Source organism: Neomonachus schauinslandi, chromosome 13, assembly GCF_002201575.2.
Source record: "Neomonachus schauinslandi chromosome 13, ASM220157v2, whole genome shotgun sequence".
Taxonomy (NCBI): Eukaryota; Metazoa; Chordata; class Mammalia; order Carnivora; family Phocidae; genus Neomonachus; species Neomonachus schauinslandi.
Window position 1 is genome coordinate 6,191,593 of NC_058415.1, and position 18,939 is coordinate 6,210,531.

The 18,939-nt window shown below is 40.3% G+C and overlaps 1 protein-coding gene across 1 annotated transcript; it reads right to left on the reverse strand.

Annotated features, from left to right (window-relative positions):
• Nucleotides 1–492: 492 nt before the first annotated feature.
• On the reverse strand, nucleotides 493–17,094 carry CD274 (CD274 molecule). Its single transcript, XM_021694388.2, has 7 exons — nucleotides 17,043–17,094; nucleotides 13,495–13,560; nucleotides 12,840–13,181; nucleotides 6,034–6,324; nucleotides 4,039–4,143; nucleotides 2,361–2,420; nucleotides 493–1,107 (listed from the first exon to the last, which is right to left on the reverse strand). The coding sequence occupies exons 2-7, from the start codon at nucleotides 13,544–13,546 to the stop codon at nucleotides 1,085–1,087; spliced, it is 873 nt and encodes a 290-aa protein (XP_021550063.2). The 5' UTR covers nucleotides 13,547–13,560; nucleotides 17,043–17,094; the 3' UTR covers nucleotides 493–1,084.
• Between the last annotated feature and the right edge of the window lie 1,845 nt (nucleotides 17,095–18,939).

The window sequence follows — 18,939 nt, forward strand, 5'->3', positions numbered from 1 at the left end:
CATGATACTATGAGCTCCTAGAAGAGAGGTTCTTTGTCTTGCTCAATCACTGCCTGGCACATGGGTGCTTCCTAAATGTTTTCTAAATGAATTTCTTAAAGCAAAACACAGCTCTAGACTTTATTCTAAAAGGACTGTGGGTGACAGCTGTGGAAATCTGAGGTCTGCTACTTACTGACTCAGGCAAGTTACTTTAGCTCTCTGCTCCCTCAGCTGTGAAACGGGTTTGAAAAGAGTGCTTACCACAACACTGCTAGCCTAGGCAGTAAGTGAGATTCTGTGTGTAGGATACCACATCGTTGTTAACACTGATACTTAAAATGGAACAGATACTGCAGTAACATATCTTACCTTAGGGTCTGAGAATAAGATTATTCGAGGCAACCAAAGTACTGGTGGGTTAAACAAGGTAATATCCTATACAAACCACGGGCCTGTTCTCTACGCTTCCTACGTCCTGGTGGCTGTGGAGGATACCACGCACCTTATAACTACTACACATTTTACTGAACATGCACAATTCACTAAGCAGTAAGTTGTTTTGTGACAACATTTTAACTTCTTCTACAATATATCTTCAAAAGAAATCATTCACAACCACACTCATGTGACAAGACTCCAAAGACTCAAAATAAATAGAAATAACATACTTAAATACTGTTGCAACACTGGGACTCTCAGTCATACAGACGACAGAGACTTTGAGTGAAGGCAAAGGGCACTTCTGCAGGAACTGACCATTAAATCAGGGAATCTCAACTTGTTTTCCTAGGATGAGCGATGGACGATTTGTGTGGGGGCTCATCTTTCAGAAGCGTCCCTCCTCTCTCCCGTAGGCGCCCATGAGTCTCCCAGTCATTTTGAAGTACCAAGGTCTCCTTGCAGGCTACCCGCTCTGCTCCTTCTTGCTTTGTTCTCCTCCTCTTCTCTCTCAGCTTCCACTGTTGAGTGATTGGATCTGGTAAGTCCTAGAGCATCTGCAGCTCGCCTGGCCCACTGCACTGCTCTGGTCATGCATAGCTCTGCCATACTCAAACCACAGGCTGAGAATCCCTGCTTTAAGATCAGGGGTTTCAATGCTGGTTTATGTCTCTTCAAATTGTATATCTGGAGAATAATAATGACAAACATAACTCATATTTGCTAGATGATAGAATATATTTGCGATGAGAGAGACGCAGATTATATTTATGTCCAATTATCTTTATATAATAAAATGTAACCAACCATCTGGTTTGCCCGGGTTTGTTCTGGTTTTAAAACTGAGAGTCCCATGTCCTGAAAAACCCCTTAATTATGGGCAAATCAAGAGAGATGGTTGGTCACCCTAGGATACTCCAAACAACATTCACTATTTAGTTTTATAAAACAGTTGAATGGAATTGACCACATAATGAAACTTGCCTGAGCTCATCCAAACTACTTAGATTACTTTAAATTAGGGCTTGTTGTGAAGTTTGGTTTCTAACTGTATTAAAAAGAATTAGGGGGCGCCTGGGTGGCTCAGTTGGTTAAGCGACTGCCTTCAGCTCAGGTCATGATCCTGGAGTCCCAGGATCGAGTCCCGCATCGGGCTCCCTGCTCAGCGGGGAGTCTGCTTCTCCCTCTGACCCTCCCCCCTCTCATGCTCTCTCTCTCTCATTCTCTCTCTCAAATAAATAAATAAAATCTTAAAAAAAAAAAGAATTAGAAATCTTAATATAACTTTATTCTTAGTTCAATCAGGTTGGTAAGGTCTTTCTGACCTTTTATAAATGGAGACATTTTTGGTGAAATGAATTTAAGTGGTAAGTTAAGAGTAAAGTTCTATGGTCAGGCTAGTGGACTCCAAAGCCTGATTTCTGTCAGGTATGAGTCCTTGGGCAATTTGATATATTTTCTTGGCTCTCTGGTGTTTTCTACTATAAGATGGGAAATATCCTAGTATTTATCTCTTTGATTTTGTTGGGGGGAGATTAAACAAGGCACTACATATGAAGCAGTTAACATAGTGCCTACTACTCAAGTTTTAACTCTCTTTCTCTCTCTCTCTCTCTGTTACTCACCCACATAAGTCAACTTGGTCCCCTTTTGCAGGGAGGTGTTAGGATGCAGAGCTATAAACCTAGCAGAGAGAAGATGCCTCCTGCCCCATCCCCAAAGATGCTCACCACTCTACACTCCAGGGCCATCTCTAAATCTCCTTGGACTACAGGGGGAGTTCTTATATTAGAATTGTGAGGCAAAGAGGGGTCAGTAGCTCCAATAGCCAGCATTCTTTAAAGTGAGGAGAGATTATGGCTGATAGCTTTCTCCTTGTTATTACTTTAACTTTTTGTTTCTTTTTCTTTCAACTTCCTAACCCCTGCTAATATTCTTACCATCTTGTTTCTTTGAGTTCCTATCTCGGATGCCACATTCTTCCACATCCATCATTTTCCCTTGAGAAAAAAAAGGTCATTTTTATTCCCATGTAATACAACTCTACATCCCACATAGTGACTCAAGTTTAAATTCCAAGTTCCTATGAAACATTTTTAATCCCCTAGGAAATCTGGTAGACTTCTGAATTTATTCCATGGGTTCCAAGCCCTGAGGTCAATTCAACAATTTAGGGCATATGCTTTTGCTCCTAGATTTTATTTTATTTTTTAAGTTTATCTATTTTTTTAGTAATCTCTACACCCAACGTAGGGCTCGAAGTCACGACCCCAAGATCAAGAGTCGCATGGTCTTTTCTCCATCCTTCCCTCAAAGATAGACCATATACTGAGGCACTTTATTACACATCAGTTTTCTAGCCACTCCTAATGATGACTAATTACTTTTCATGGGGAAATATTCAAAATGCAAGTTGGCAAGAGTTACTTCCTTGGACAAATCAACTCCATCTCAGGATCATCATTATCATTGGACCTTGAGCTTTCTATTCTGGCTAATTGTCTCAGTTCTGTTAAATACCTATTCTTTAGAAATAGCTGACCTCTACTCAATTACACCACTTTCCCAGATCCACCCATCCTTTTAAGGGGCTGTGGGGAATTTTTCAACCATCATTGGAATTCCCTTCCATCTTCCACTTCCCTATTTGACCTCAGATAACTCTACATACAGATCATCACTGGATCCCCTGGTATACTTCTCAAAGTACTGGGGAAATGTCTACTTTGAATCATCTTAAAATGGGAGGAAATTATTTGAATAGATGCATTTTCCTGTGTTTTAATTGTTCCCATGGGCAAATAGAGAAATAAACACATGCAAATTACTTTGAAAACTATATAGCACCCTCTGCCAGAAATCTTGTAAAATACTCTATGGTAAAAGCATCACTGCTCTACAGACAAAAACTATTTTTATTCCTTAGGGTGCCCGGAAACCAGCTCAATATAACAGTGCAACTAATGCAAGACTCAAATTCAACTGAAGCCGACAGGCATTTTAGCATTTTGTCCCTTACTCTAAGTCTGTGGTTATTTGCATGATGGAAAGAAACTGTACGAAGTTTGGTCTTCTTCACCCTCTGTACATACCCATTCTCGCACCTCCCACCCCCACACACATGATCTTCACCCAGCAATCCTGCTCAGCTTCACTGTCATTGCTATTGAAGAGTGGAATGTCTTTGTGCCACCTTGCAAAGGCCAATCAGGTTTCCCTGCAGCTATGATCCAACTGTCACCCCCTTGGAAATGCTCCCACAAGTGTTCACTGCCACCTTCCAAGGTAAGCTATGCTGCAGGACAATGAAACGAGTATGACTGGAGTAAGAGATGAGACACGGTTTCACATGGCGGCGTAGCTGAAGCCCACTTTGCATAAACGGAAGTTGGCCCTAGAAGAGAATGCTAATAGGAAGGCAGCATTTTATAAATCTGTGTTTCCTGACTGTGCCACCAGCATTCTGGGGAGGAGAGTTCCCTGCTACCTGGGACTGAGCCGCACATTACAGAAGGCTGAGCATCCCTGGCGCTGCCTGTAAGTGCCACTGTGAGAACAGGAGCAGCCCTGTACATTGCCCCATATGCCCAGTGGAGACCACTGCAATAAAGGAGATACCATTTCTCTTTAGACAGATGACTGCCAGAGTTACAGCAAGAAACACCAGGACAGCTCCCAGAACCACGAAGTGAGTCCTCTCATTTGGTGGAACTGGAGGGGGTTCTGAAAAACAAAAGAAAACAAAAAGAAACTAAAGATGAAATTTTGACGGGAAGGGGTCAAGAGAATAACCATCCTTGAAGTTGAATTTCGGTTAGCTTTGGGTTACAGTGAGTGGCTGGAGTGGTGGGATGCTGGCAGGAAAACGGAGCAGCCCAGAAAAGTGGAAGCAGCCCAGGCTTTGGACAGATGGGTTGGGGTTACACTCTGCTGCCACTCACTAGCTTTGAGATCTCAGGCAAATCCTTTCGCCTGCCTACAAAATGGAAATGATAATAAATTTATTGGGAGGCCAATGTTTGTGAAGTGCTTATCACACACAGGTAGTTGCCGCTCAGTACTCAACGGGAGGCTTGGTGACCTCCCTTGCATTCTTTAATCTAGAAGCTAGCGGCCTGTTGTACATGGTAAAGATGGGACAGGAAGGCCAACTGGCACCGCCCAAGAGCTTCCACCTCCTCGCGTATGTGGCCACGATTCAGGGCCATTGCTTGCTATCTTTTCTTTCTCAGTTTGAACATCTCGGGACATCTAATCCTGGATACTTCTCACCAATCTGTCTGTGGTTCCATGAAGGAAGAAAAGGGGTCCCCTAGCACACAATGCTCAGGGACTGCTAACTCCCTCCTCCCTCCATTGGTCATGATCCCTGACGACATCGTTCAAGCTTTAAAGCCACAACAGTGGTCAGCCTTCCTCTAGTAGCTTACAGTTTACAAAGCCCGTTTGTATCTATTTTATTTCAATCTCAAAATAAGTTCAGTTTAGACATGCAAGATGTTAAAAAAAAATCCGAGGTGATAGATGAGGAAAGAGACCCCAAGCAGTTAGGTGAATAACCCTAAGTCTTCCCACAGATAAGTTGTCATAAAGCAACTTTTAAATGGCAGGAACCCATGAATGCAGCCCTAGCTACCGAAGTGACTCATAACCCAGTAAGCGCATCTCTTTAAGTTTCTCGACTTTTTTTTTTTTTGTACTCTTTTCATTCACGGGACCATCCTGTATTGCCTTTTCCCACTGGTTGACTTTTCCACCCGAGTTCTTAGTTGTTTTTTCTGAAGTAGCTGAAGCTATACTGGCAACATCTGCTAGAAGAGGGGGCATTGAGAAGTGCTTTTCAGAACACCTCTGGGTTTATGTTAACATCATGCTCTCCTGCCTCACTTTCTCTAAAGGTCTCAGCCTCTCATCAGACTATGCATCCCACCGTACCCACTCCTATAGGGTAGTAAGAAAAAAAATAATTGAGTCTGTGCAGGCAAGAGCCTCAAATCATTTTCATACGCTGTAGCTCATTCGCCCCTATGGTGACCTTGCCCGATAGTTTGTAACTGTTATAACTAGGGAAAGTGAAGCACACAGAAGTTGAGGAGCTTAGGCAGGGACCACAACCTATGTCTTACACACTAAGGAGACAGACCACCTTGTGTTGAATGTCCTAGACTGTCTTGGGGGTGGGGTGGACAGATGGGGTACGATCCATTTGCTTGTTACCACAGAAACCCTGGAAAGAGAGGAGCAGCTCTGATGTGCTGGGATCTGGATTCCTGAAACACTGCCTGAGCTGAATCTTCCTCAGGCCATTTCCTACATGGGATCGGATTGCCTTATCTGTTTCTTATCTATTTCCCAGAGAGTGTGAACAGTGTCTTACTCTTCTGTGAGCCCCTGCTGCCTGGCATATAGGGCTTATTCAATAAATATCTGCTGAATGTTTATTAAATAGCAATATGACTTGGATGAACGGAGAGGAGGAAGCATTTTGTAAATAGAGTGTTATATATGCATTCACTTATTTAATGAATGATGGATGCCTACAATGAACAGGCACCATGCTGAGGCCATAGGACAGCAGTAGGCACATTTGAATAGAGACATTCAGAATATTACCTGGAATGACCAACTTAGCAGTATTGTTTCTGTTTCCCTCAGGACCTGATCTTCGAAAAGTGCAGTAGAAAATCTCGTAAGCTGTTGTGTTGATTCTCAGTGTGCTGGTCACATTGAAAAGCTTCTCCTCCCTGTTGGAATTAGTGATGGTGGTTTTGCCACTCAGGACTCGATGGTCACTGCTTGTCCAGATGACTTCAGCCTCAGGGAAACCCTCAGCCTGACACATTAGTTCGTGTTCAGAGGTGACAGGATCCACAGAAATTCTTTGGTTGATTTTGCGGTATGGGGCTAGGTCATGAGCAAAAAGAAGTCAGGGCTTTCACTTAGGACAAAACTAGATATGTGGCTTGGTGTTGTCTACATTAGGAAAAGTATCAATTCAGGTGGGTTCTCAGAGAAATAAGCTTGATGTTCAGATGTCTCAGCAGTGAGGAACCCCTGTTAGCTCTGCTTCAACTCGCCCGTTCATAGTTGGGCTACGTTTGAGCTCAAAGGAACAGCTACCTAAAATCATATTGCTATTTTTATTGGGCTCCAAGTAAATGCACAGATTAAAGAGAATTGTCATCTTTAAACCAATAGTCTTTCTATCCAAATATAAAATATGTCTGTCCATTTAATCAAGTCTTTGTATCTTTCTCATAATGCTTTATAGTTTTTGCATAGGGCCGACCCATTTCTTCTTAAATTTATTCCTGGATATTTTCTTTTTGTTGTTGTAATGCTGTCTTCGTAATATGAACCTCTCCAGCTGGCCAGCATGGTTTTCTTATACTTTATTTAATAAACAGAAAATCTGATTTTCATGTGCCATTCACTTTTTCAACTGTGAGTCAATGATCAGAAATTAAGTATGAAAAGAATATAGTATCATTATAAAAACTGGTATGTGCTCCTGGATAATACTTTTTAAAGTTTAAATTTATTTTTTACTTCAAAATAGCTTTAGATTCACAGAAAAATGGCAAACATAGTAGAAAGTCCCCACATACCTATCACCCAGTTCCCTCCTACTGTTAACATCTTATATTACCATGGCGCATTTGTCATAACTAAGGAACCAATGTTAGTACATTACTATTAGCTAAACTTCACATTTCATTCCATTTCACTTTTTTCCCTAATGTCCTTTTTCTATTCTAGGATCTCATCCGGAATACCACATTATGATACTTATTTTTTGAACTTTTTATGCTGGCTACTTGAATAAATCATTTAAGTAATTATTATACTCAAGAAAGTTAGTTTAAATTTTAGAGCATCGATTAAAATTTAGCTCATTGGTTTGGGACCCTTTTAAGATTAAGATACCATGTGTACTATTTTAGTAGATTATTTAATGCATTTACATCCCCTAAGATCTTTATTCATGTTTATTCATGACAAGCATGGTAACATGTCATTATTCTATTGGTATAATCTTTATTTTACTCCTACTACTTTCGTGTAACCACTGGTGATCCACCCAGAGCCCTGACTCTCCATTCCTTTACAAAATGTGTAACAATGGCTTTGTGATAAGATCTATTCACAGAGATTTAATACAAAACACTAAGAATCAAACAAGACTGAAATAACTGTGATATTTTTGTGCTGTTAAATCAATGAAACCACCAATAGAAACACTGGAAATCAACATAATTACAGTTTCAAAACACATAAATAATGGTTCTCATGAGTACTTGAGTCCTCAACCTTGTATCTGTTATATTTAAGAATCCTTTAAAAAAAATAAATCCACCGATTATACTTCCTGAAATAGTATTACCATAACAGGGTCTGGTTCACATAGCACAAGCTTGATTTCTGGGCAATTTAGTTTTCAAGACTAAAATCACAGATAATGGTAAAGTATTAAAGGTAAAATGTTTGCTTTTTTACTCTTGTAATTTTAACAGAATAATAAAGGAGAACGTTGCTTCATGCCTAAGCGTATGTATAAATGTGGTATACTTCTCAGGGCCCAAGAAACGAGTGGAATAGTTCTACTCATTGATTAGATATCCACTGTTCTAGTCTCTAAAGTAGAGCACATGTGTTGGGATATTGGAAGAAAACATCAGAGCTTCCACTTATATATTTTTATCATAAAATTAAGAAATAATCTAAGCTTAATAAACTTTACGAATTGACACTGGGCCTCACTTCATATGCCACATGAGGGTCTTAGGGGAAGAGGGAAGTTTTATAACACCAAAGGGAGAACAGTGACTCCTTTGGGCTTATTACAGATTTCCAGATTCTCTTATTTAATTTTAACTAGACTCATCTGCTTACAAAATGAACTGATTAAAAATTTTCCCACAACGAAACTGAGGATGTAATACTAATACTTCAAGCACAAACCACAAGGAAGTGGCAGGAGGGACAATTTTTACCACCACTTTATGAAGTTAAAACAATAAGTACCTAGTTGGACCTGATAAGGTATTGGTTTAAAAACCCTCAAGATTGTAGATAATGCTGCTATAAACACTGCGGTGCATGTATCCCTTTGAATTAGTATTTTTGTATCGTTTGGGTAAGTGCCTAGTAGGGCAATTGCTGGATCACAGGATAGTTCTATTTTAACTTTTTGAGGAACCTCCATACCGTTTTCTTACAACAGCCAAATTATGGAAACAGCCCATTTGTCTGTTGACTGATGAATGGATAAAGAAAATGTGGTATGTATGTGCATATAAACACACACACAAAGAGACACACACACACTGGAAATATTACTCAGTCATAAAAAAGAATGAAATCTTTTTTATTGGCAAAGATGTGGATGGAGCTATAGAGTACAATACTAATTGAAATAGTCAAAGAAAGACAAAAACCATATGATTTCACTCATAGTGGAATTTAAGAAACAAAACAAATAAGCATGGGGAAAAAAAGAGAGAGAGAGGTAAATGAAGCAAAAGACTTCACTGTAGAGTACAAACTAATGGTTACCAGAAGGGAGGTAGGGGGAGGGATGGGTTGAATAGGTGATGGGGATTCAGAAAGGCACTTGTGAGGAGCACTGGCTGTTGTGTGAAGTGCTGAATCCCTATACTGTACACCTGAAACTAAAGACAAAAACCAAACCAAAAACTCAAGATTGTCAAGACTATCCACCTTTGTTAACAATGAATTTCACCTTGAAGTATTAGCTAATGATAGTGAATCATCATAATTAGCAAGGCATTAAAATACGATTAAATTTTTATTTCTACCTTTAAAAATTTCTATCTTTATACATTTATAGAATGTACAATGCATTAGGTTGAACCATATGAAGTTAGTGATGTTCAACTTCTTTTACCTTTTACAAATGTCTATTTCTTATGCTATATCCTTTACATTAGCACAAGTATATCCTTTCTAACTATACATATACACAAATACACACGTATTAGCTAACATGCTTTACTGATGGAGCAGGTTATCAAAAACATTTGCAGACTCCCGGTTTACTAGATGTAGAGTACACATGTGCTAATCCAATGGTCACATCAAGACCAAGAAAAGCTCACTGTAGTTTTGAAGTCAATATACAACTTCATACACACTCTGGAGGTATAAATACTGGGAGTAAAACCTGGTTGTTATGGGCACAGACTTCAGAACTAGATTACCTGGGTTCAGAACCTGGCTTTACCACTTAATGGCTGAGTGAACTTGGGTAAATTACTTAATTTCTTTGGGCCTCAATTTAATCCTTCCTAAAATGAGAATAACACCACACACATCACTGAATCTAAGATGCCATCTATTGAAAGACACACTTAGATACAGAGATAGTAAAATGTGAAAACATACATCTTAGAGATAATGAAGCCCCTACCCCATAGAGTCATTGAGGATTAAACGAGTTAGTATAGGCAAAATGCTTAGGACAGGGCCTGGCACATAATAAGTACTACATAAGTGTTAATTACTACTATGATTACTACTAGAGCTGCCCCTCCTCCTCTTCTTACTACCACCACTGAAGTGTACTCATGTAATAGTCTTCAGAAAGTACTGGCAATTCCTCATGAACAGACTTCGAAATAAGTTTTCACATATTCAAACCTGTTCATGTTTCAAAAATTTTCCCCTATCCTATTTGAGGAACTATTTCATTCATTCATTCAACAAATATTTTTTGTGTGCTCTCGTCAAACTCCTCCTGTATGCCAAGTCCTAGGGATAGAGCAGTGAATAAAACAGACCAAAACCTCTGCCTTTGTGGAGTACATATTCAAGAAAGAGGAGAGCGATAATAAAACAGGTGCACTTATATGTGTTAGATGGGGAGGAATAGGTTACATGATACATTAGATGGGGAAGAACACTATAGAAAAAAATCTAAAGGCTGGCTGGTGAATCAGGGAGAGATGGTGTTGGTGGGGAATGATGGCAGTTAATCCTGGGTTCATATGAACAAATTAGCTTTATCAGGATAGCTATGCAATACTTTGTTCTTTCAGTTGCCTAATTCCATCTAAGGTCTTTAAAGTATAAATGGGTATTTCATTTTCCTCGCTATTATGTTCGATGATTAAGGAAAAACAGCATTCTCAATTGGAAGTCAGATGCCTGAGAGTATGATATTTAAACTGATAAACACAAAAGGTGCAATAATACCCACAGTGATAATAATAATTGAGTTAATCCAAAACTAAACCCTTAACACATTTCAGTTTTGAAATGCTTCACCTATAAAATCCCATGGTGAGTAAACTCCCTGTGGGGAAGCTGTGTTACCACGTTTGCCGTGATGGGAAGAGAAGTGTTACTGTGAAATCATTTGCATAGAGCGGTGACTCAGGAATTGTACTTCCTTGAGTTGTGAAGCTCATGCAAGAGGACTATTTCCATTGGTGACACTGCCTCAATGCAAGTGAAGCTTGGTGGCTGGCTTGCTCTCGGGGTAGCTCAACTCAACACCCAAGACCACTGTGTGCAAATGACCACAAAATGGACTGGGACTAGGATGCCAATTTAGTAATTTATAATATAAAACGAAATGGTCAAAACAAAGCAGATCCTCAAATCTGGCTGGTCATCCGCTTTGCTCTATCAGGAACCCCTTCTTGGAAAAACCTTCAGTGCCAAAATGTTTCCTACTGTGTCGAGCCATAACAAAGGACATCACAGATCAACAGTGGACATTACAGAGCCCAGAGGACCTGAAAGAACACCCTTCCTTGTTACAGGACAACTGTCCTACTCTTCGCATACTCCCTAAAGGCTGATGAGAGACCCTCTCTTCTGGAAGCAGAAACTTACACTCTATACTTCCTTTCACCTGACTGCCAGGCTTATGTTCTTCCTCCCCAGCCCAGATCCAGCAATGCTGGTCATTCATGGAGCTAAGTGTTGATGATTTCTTTAAGGTCATGAAACACAGTCAGTGCCCGATATTTGCTGATGGGCTGGAGAAAAGTTGAAAATCCCAAACTGGGATTCCACCAGCTTGCTTTCATAAATATCACTGTTGTGGAGAAGTATATGGCAAAATATAATGAAAATTAAGTCTACTTCCCAATACAAGTGACATCTTCTTGACCACAGTAGCATTAATTGATCCAGAATCAGAAACCCAGTAATGTGCCATTAAAAGAGATGCATTTCTCCCAGTTGCTCTGTAATTTTGACTGAGTTTACAATGATCCTTTATCCCTTTATGATAAATGTAAACTTCTTCTACTTGTAATATTGATCTTCAGATTGAAGGTAGTTAAGCCAGAATGGAAAGAACAAGGAGTGATGACTGGATTCTGATCACAAATTCAAAGGTCATCATGTAAACAAAATAAGCAGGCAGATAATCTCAAAACTATGACTAGAGAGGGTAGATATCAGCTCAGTTTCAGAAAATAATTTCAAAAGGCTATGGAAGGGAGGTCCAAGTGACTGGGTGTCACTGTGGAAAGTTATGTGAGCAGAAGATCCCTTAGGGGGATTTCTGTTCTTCAGGAGTTTGGATTAGCTGCTCTTACTTAGGATCCTTTCATCTCTCAATTCTATGAGTCTTAACAGTGAAAGTAGAGGGGGTCAGCTAAGGTGTTTTCCTTTTCTTATCTAGTAGCAACACAAAACTTTGAACGCAGGTGACCTGATGACATATTTGTGGGTCAGTACCTGGGAATTTGATACTCACAGTTCCTCTACAACACTCCAAGATGACAGCAGTGTAGATTTTCAAGATGAATATATGCCCAGTGAGCACAGCTTATACTGTCTCTAAAGAACAGTTTCCTTTATGTTTGATATTATTTTTTGCCTTTATAGATTGACTTCAAGACTTTTTGAATGTGAACCTCACAGTGGGGTTTGTTTTTACTATATTAATTTGGATTTGACATAGAGAGGTATAAAAGAAGGAAAATGATGGCAGACTTAATAAAATTTTTAAAAAATTATAGTTGAATGAAAAAATTCCTGGAGGGACACACAAACAGTGGCTACTATCTTGACATGCCATGGAGGGCGGCAGTGAAGGGGGAAGGACACTTTTGTAATTCATGTTATTCCCTTCCATAGTGTCTGAATGATTTGCAAGTACATGTATCACTTTCATAAGAATAAAAAAGTAAAGACTAGGAATTTATTTTTAGGAGAACCGAACATACTGTGGAATATGGTCCTACCATGTCCGGCTCTGGATCTCCAGGGACTGCCAAAGAGGAAGTGTTTGAGAAATGCTCATTGGAGGGGTGTATGAATGAATGAATATGCAGATTGCCACTGTGGAGAGCAAGGTGGACTTCCAAGAAGGAAAAGTGCTCAGCACTGGGTTATGGTTTTCATAAAGACTGGGCCTCTTCCCCTGTATGTACTCTTACCATGAACTTTCAAAGTAATCCGCTTGTAGTCAGCACCGCCGTAGCCGATCAAGCAGCAGTAAACCCCGGCATCCTGCAACTTCACGTCTGTGATCTGAAGCGCAGCCTTCCCCAAGAAGAGCTGGTCCTTCAGCAGCTGGGCCCTCCGGCTGTAGCTGCTGTGCTGAACTTGCAGGTCTTCTTTCCCGTTCACAAACTGAATAATTTTCTTATCCTCCATTTCCCAGTAAACAATTAGTGCAAGCAGGTTTAACTGCTTTTCTATCGGGAATTTGCACTCCATGGTCACATTGCCGCCGTACTCCACCACATACAGGTCCTTGGAAACTGTGATCGTAAATGCTGAAGAGAAAGATGACCAATTTTCAGAAGATGGGAAACTCCTCAAAAAATTTACAGATAGTTTCAGTAATTATCCCTGGGAAATGGATAACAGGTAATGGACAAGTAGATAATGGGTTAATTTTCTTTCTTTCAGTTTGACCATATTCCCTATATCTTTGTCTAATGAAATGGGTTTATGAGATATGGAAGGAAAAACAGAATGTTTTCTCTACAAAAAAAGTTACATCCATCTTAAATAATTATTGTAGTTTTTAACTTATGGTTAAAATATTTAAAATATAGAACCTAATGAAAGGATCTGGTGTCTTACCTTTCAGCAAATGGCAGTAGGCCATGAATGCAAAGATGCTAAATATCTTCATCTTTCTTGAGTGACCTAATTATGGAAAGTGCAAAAAGAAAAATGCTTTATTCAATAATTGAACATCCAGACATCATGGGTCTTGGCAGTTCTAAATGAAATAGTCTTCTGATAGGGGCGCCTGGGTGGCTCAGTTGGTTAAGCGACTGCCTTCGGCTCAGGTATTGATCCTGGAGTCCCGGGATCGAGTCCCGCATCGGGCTCCCTGCTCGGCAGGGAGTCTGCTTCTCCGTCTGCCCCTCCCCCCTCTCATGTGCTCTCTCTCATTCTCTCTCTGAAATAAATAAATCTTTAAAAAAAAAAAAGAAAGAAATAGTCTTCTGATAACCAGAAAAATGACTGATTGGTTAGTGTGGAAATGCAGCATGGAATTTAGAAGTTTAATACCTTTACTTATAACCCACAGTCCTATAAAGCCAAGTGGAAAAAAGTTACTATGAGGAGAATCTTTAAATGTAATTACAAGGCCTGAAAAAAAACTTATAATGAACACTCGAAAGAGGCCAAGAAGAAAATATTGCACTAAAATCCTCTCAACTATTTCATGTTTTTTTCTGCAGTGGGACATATCTAGAAATCCAAACCTGCACTGTGCAAAATTTCAAAGCAAGGACAACCTGACTTCATATCTCCCACCTTTTAATGCTTTTTATTCCACCCTTGCCTCTGAATATTTTCATCCTATCTTTAACTACTCAAGCCTTCCGTATCACCATCCCAGCTATGTCCCTTATCTCGCAGGTGCCATCCTTCAGAAATCTACTCTTCTGTCCTTGGCTTATTCCAAGTTATAAATCCTATTCTCTCAATAAACTGATTCCACTAGTAGCAGGAGTGAGAAGGAGAAACAGTTGAATTTGACCAATTCAGACTAAGGTGTGAATGACTTACAGCTACTCTTTTAGGGGTATCTGCCTAGATTCTATTCTTCATTTTGTCATTCTGCTTGAAATTCCACCAATTCTTTAACTCAGCAAACATTGATTGAGCACCTCTTCTGTCCCAGGCACTGTTTTAGGTACCAGGAATACAGCAGTGAACAAGAAAGAAAACTCGCTCTCATTTTGGACCTTATATTCAAGTAGGGGAGTAAATAAAGATTTATATTGCATTTCAGCAAATTTGTTTATTTTTTTAAAAAAATTTTCATTGTTATGTTAATCACCATACATTACATCATTAGTTTTTGATGTAGTGTTCCATGATTCATTGTTTGCGTATAACACCCAGTGCTCCATGCAGTACGTGCCCTCTTTGATACCCATCACCAAGCTAACCCATCCTCCCACCCCCCCGAGAACCCTCATTTTGTTTCTTTATTAACACATTTCCCTCTTGTGTTATACATATATTTACACACTTCGAGAAGTCAGTTTTCCCTCTTAAGGTCTCTTTGACCTCTTGTATACATATAAAAACTCACCAATGATCAATTAATCTATGCTACACATATAAGACAGAAGATTTATGCTCCTAATATATAAATAGCTCCTAAAAAATCAATAAGAACACCACAACAACCCAACAGAAAATGAGCAAAAGGTTCTAGCATACAGTTCAGAGAATAAGAAATACAAACGACATCTACACATCGGAAAGGATGCTCAATCTCAATTTTTTAAAAAGTATAAGTTTAAAACATTAGGTACTATTTTTCACTTATTAGCTTAACCAAAATTATAAAGATTCCTAATATTTAGTGTTTGTAAAGATATGAACAAATGGGTTTTCTCACTGGGGGGTAGGTAGGAATGGTAGGAATGTGAAGTTACATAGCCTTTTTTGGAAGGCAATTTGATAATCTCCATTAAAATTTTAAATGTATATGATATATGAGCTTTCACTTCCTCTCCTAGAAATGTATCCTACAAAAACAAAAACATATATATAAACAATACATGTGAAGTGATGACATTGATAATTCTAGCCACAAACTGGGAATATTCCAGATAGCCGAACTAGTTAAATAAATGTTGTTATAGTCCTACAATGTAATACCACTAAGGACAGAATTGTATTGATTTTGCAAAGATGTAGAAAGTTGCAGAGTTGTACATGTAGAAATCTACTTTAGTTTAAAAACAAAGGAAGAAACATCTGTGTGTTTAGACATAGGAAATGTCCAGAAAAATCCATACCAACATGCTGATAGTGATTATCTCCAGGAGTGAAATCAGAGGGATGATAGGCAGGTTTTCACTTTTTTATACTTTTTTAAAGATTTATTTATTTATGAGAGAGACAGCAGGGAGAGAGGCAGAGGGAGATGGAGAGAAGATCCCAAGCAGCCTCCATGCTGAGCGAGGAGCCCCAAAAGAAGCTTGACCCCATGACCCTGAGATCATGACCTGAGCCTAAACCAAGAGTCTGATGCTAAACTGACAGAGCCACCCAGATGCCCCATTTTTAAAATAATTTTTAAAAGGAAGAAAGGATGGGAGAAAAAGAAAAAAAGGGAAAGGAGATTGTTAATGATTTCTTTGTTGTTTTTCTGTGTCCACATTTTCAAATAAATAGATACGTTTTCCTCTTAGTAGAAAAAAAATAAAAAAACAAATTTAGTGAACCATTTCACCTTCTAAGCTGCAGAACGTTTGGGAGACAGAGTGGTAGAATGGAAAGAACCCTAGAAACTCACACATCAGAGTTGAGGTAGAATGATATTTGTTTATTTTTATGTCTTTCTTCATTATTTAAATAATAGAAACACAATATAGAAAATGAGAAAAGAAGGGGAAAATCACCCACTATTCCATTACTTTAACCCAGGAAACATTTGCTAACGCCTAGAAATAGTTTTGGTTCTCAAAATGCAGTGGGGTGGGAGCGAGGATTTCTACTTTTTAGTGGGTAAAGGCCATGTTGCTGCTAACCGTCCGACAATGCGTAGGACAGCCACCGCAGCAGAGATTTATCTAGGCCTAGGGGTCAATAGTGCCAAGGCCGAGAAACCTTGCAACCACTGTGAGCATTCCAGTATACATTTTTCTTCTGGTCCTTCCCCCCTATGAATCTTTGAAAAAACAATTATAATACATGTTTGGCTTATCATACATATAGGGTTGGGGTATCCTGGCTCTTACTTACAGTAGGAGGGCGCCTTAGGAGCTGCTGCAGGTGTGATGATTTACTCAGAGCATACTGCTAGGGAGCAGCTAAGGGTGGACTAGGACCCAGGTGTTCGATCTCCAGCCTAGGAGTTTCCCTCTAGACCCAGCTACATACCTCAGCACCATATTCATGAACGCGCAGAAACATATACTGACAAAACTGATACTAAGCAAAACCGAATCCCCCCGCCCCCCAAGAAAGGTCAAACGTCTTAGCTGTTCATATTAGCCCCAGCAGGTACGGGCTCCACCGCCGCGTGAAACCATCGCGCTTTCCCTGGCCCTTCTCTTCTCTCCATCCCAAAGAAAAGGTCTTCAGACCAGCTGCTTTTTAAAGTGCCACCCGAGGTGGCCAGAGGCACCGCTCGAGGGACGGACGCTCCCTACCTGCTGGCGGGGGCACTGGCGGCGGGTGCGGACGCTCGGCGCGCTGTGTCCGGGCAGCCAGGGCAGCAGCCCCGGGACACGCTAATGAGCCGGCGGGGGGAGGGGCCGATGTCCCCGCCCACTGCCGTCCCCGCCCACTGCCCACCACGCGCCCCGCCCCGGTCAGCCCCGCCGGTGGGGTTAGTTGCTTCCCTCCTCGTCGCCCAGCTTCGAAGTGGGGGAATTAGCGGATTCTGCACTCTTGGAAAAAAAATTAACGAAACCGAAAGTGAAACTTACCGTTCCGGTTTCTTGTAAATCAACTTTTAAAAAGAAAAGCTTCAAGGATTAAAGGAAACATCTCCTATTTTTAAGATTTATTTATTTACTTGATAGAGAGAGAGCACAAGCAGGGGGAGCGGCAGGCAGAGGGAGAGGGAGAAGCAGGCTCCCCGCCGAGCAGGAAGCCCGATGCGGGGCTCGATCCCAGGACCCTGAGATCATGACCTGAGCCGAAGGCAGACGCTTAACTGACTGAGCCACACAGGTGCTCCCAGCATCTCATATTTTTAAAAACAAAGGTTTAAAACAAACCAACTTCAGACGTGTAAAGTAAATTACCATAAGGATTTCGGACAGTCAGTTTTATCTTCAGGATCCAGACACCTTAAATTCTGCCATCAGGTGCCCCCCTCTGATAAAAACCTTTTTACAAGATGAGGGAACATCTTGACATAACTTGATATAATTCTACAATATATATAAAATATGATGACAGGTCCACATGGCTTTGGTTTTTATTCTAGAAAGTAGGTGTGTCTATAATAGGAAATTATTTTTAATACGTGGATTTTGAGGACTTCCTCAAAGTTCCTCGACATAATGAAACTTCAATTGCTTTGTCATTAAAAGAACTTCCTATCACCACTTACACCTTTTAAGAATGCTCTGGACCCCTGCTATCTTGCCATCTTTGGGATCCAGATTAGGTTAGCACATTCCAGGTGAAGATTAAGAAAACCCTGCCAGTGATAACTCCAGATCAACAGATGACCCAGGCAGAAACATGTGAGTCACACAGAAGGTGATGGCATAATTTACTGAAGCATTCCCCACTGTTGGACTTCTAGGTGCTTCCCTCTCTTTCTCCCTCCTTCTCCTTCTCCTTCCTTCTCCTCCTCCTTCTCTCTCTTTCTAATTTAAATTGACAAACTGAAGTCTTCATCGTTTGACTTTCCTTATTCATTTCAGCTGCAATTCAAAATACTGCATAACGCAAATGAATATTGAGATGTCCGTTGGCTTGGTTATGGCATTTGCTTCCCAAGTAAGAATTTTCACATTCTCAGAATATCACATATATATTTTTTTTTACTTGTAAAAATACTGAGGATGATACTGCCTTAAAAATCTGGTAGAGAGCATGAAATTCTCTTTAGCCTCAATAAAGTTGTAATAGACTTGGATTCAGCTGAGATGCTCCCTCTTTCAAATCTCTCTTTTAAGATTTTATTTATTTGAGGGCACCTGGGTGGCTCAGATGGTTAAGCGTCTGCCTTCGGCTCAGGTCATAATCCCAGGGTCCTGGGATCGAGTCCCGCATCGGGCTCCCTGCTTCTTGGGAGCCTGCTTCTCCCTCTGCTTCTCTCTCTCTATCTCTCATGAATAAATAAATAAAATCTTTTTAAAAAAAGATTTTATTTATTTGAGAGAGGGAGAGAGCATGAGCCAGGGGGAGAGGCAGAGGGAGAGGGAGCCTGCTGTGTGGGGCCTGATCCAGGACCCCTGGGATCAATGATCTGAGCCAAAGGCAGACGCTTAACCGACTGACCCACCCAGGCGCCCCTCAAATCTCTTTTTAAGGCCACATAGTGGAATACAAGTGTTATCCCAACTTTAGTCCCTCTGGTATTTTCTA

Excerpts from the sequence above, each read along its gene's own strand:
- CD274 (XM_021694388.2), bottom strand. The coding sequence starts at position 13,546 with ATGAAGATATTTAGCATCTTTGCATTCATGGCCTACTGCCATTTGCTG. Across the intron at positions 2,421-4,038 it reads CATCTGTCTAAAGAGAAATG|GGAAAATGATGGATGTGGAA; the intron begins GTATCTCCTTTA and ends TTTTTTCTCAAG. Across the intron at positions 1,108-2,360 it reads GAACTCAAAGAAACAAGATG|ATATACAATTTGAAGAGACA; the intron begins GTAAGAATATTA and ends ATTATTCTCCAG.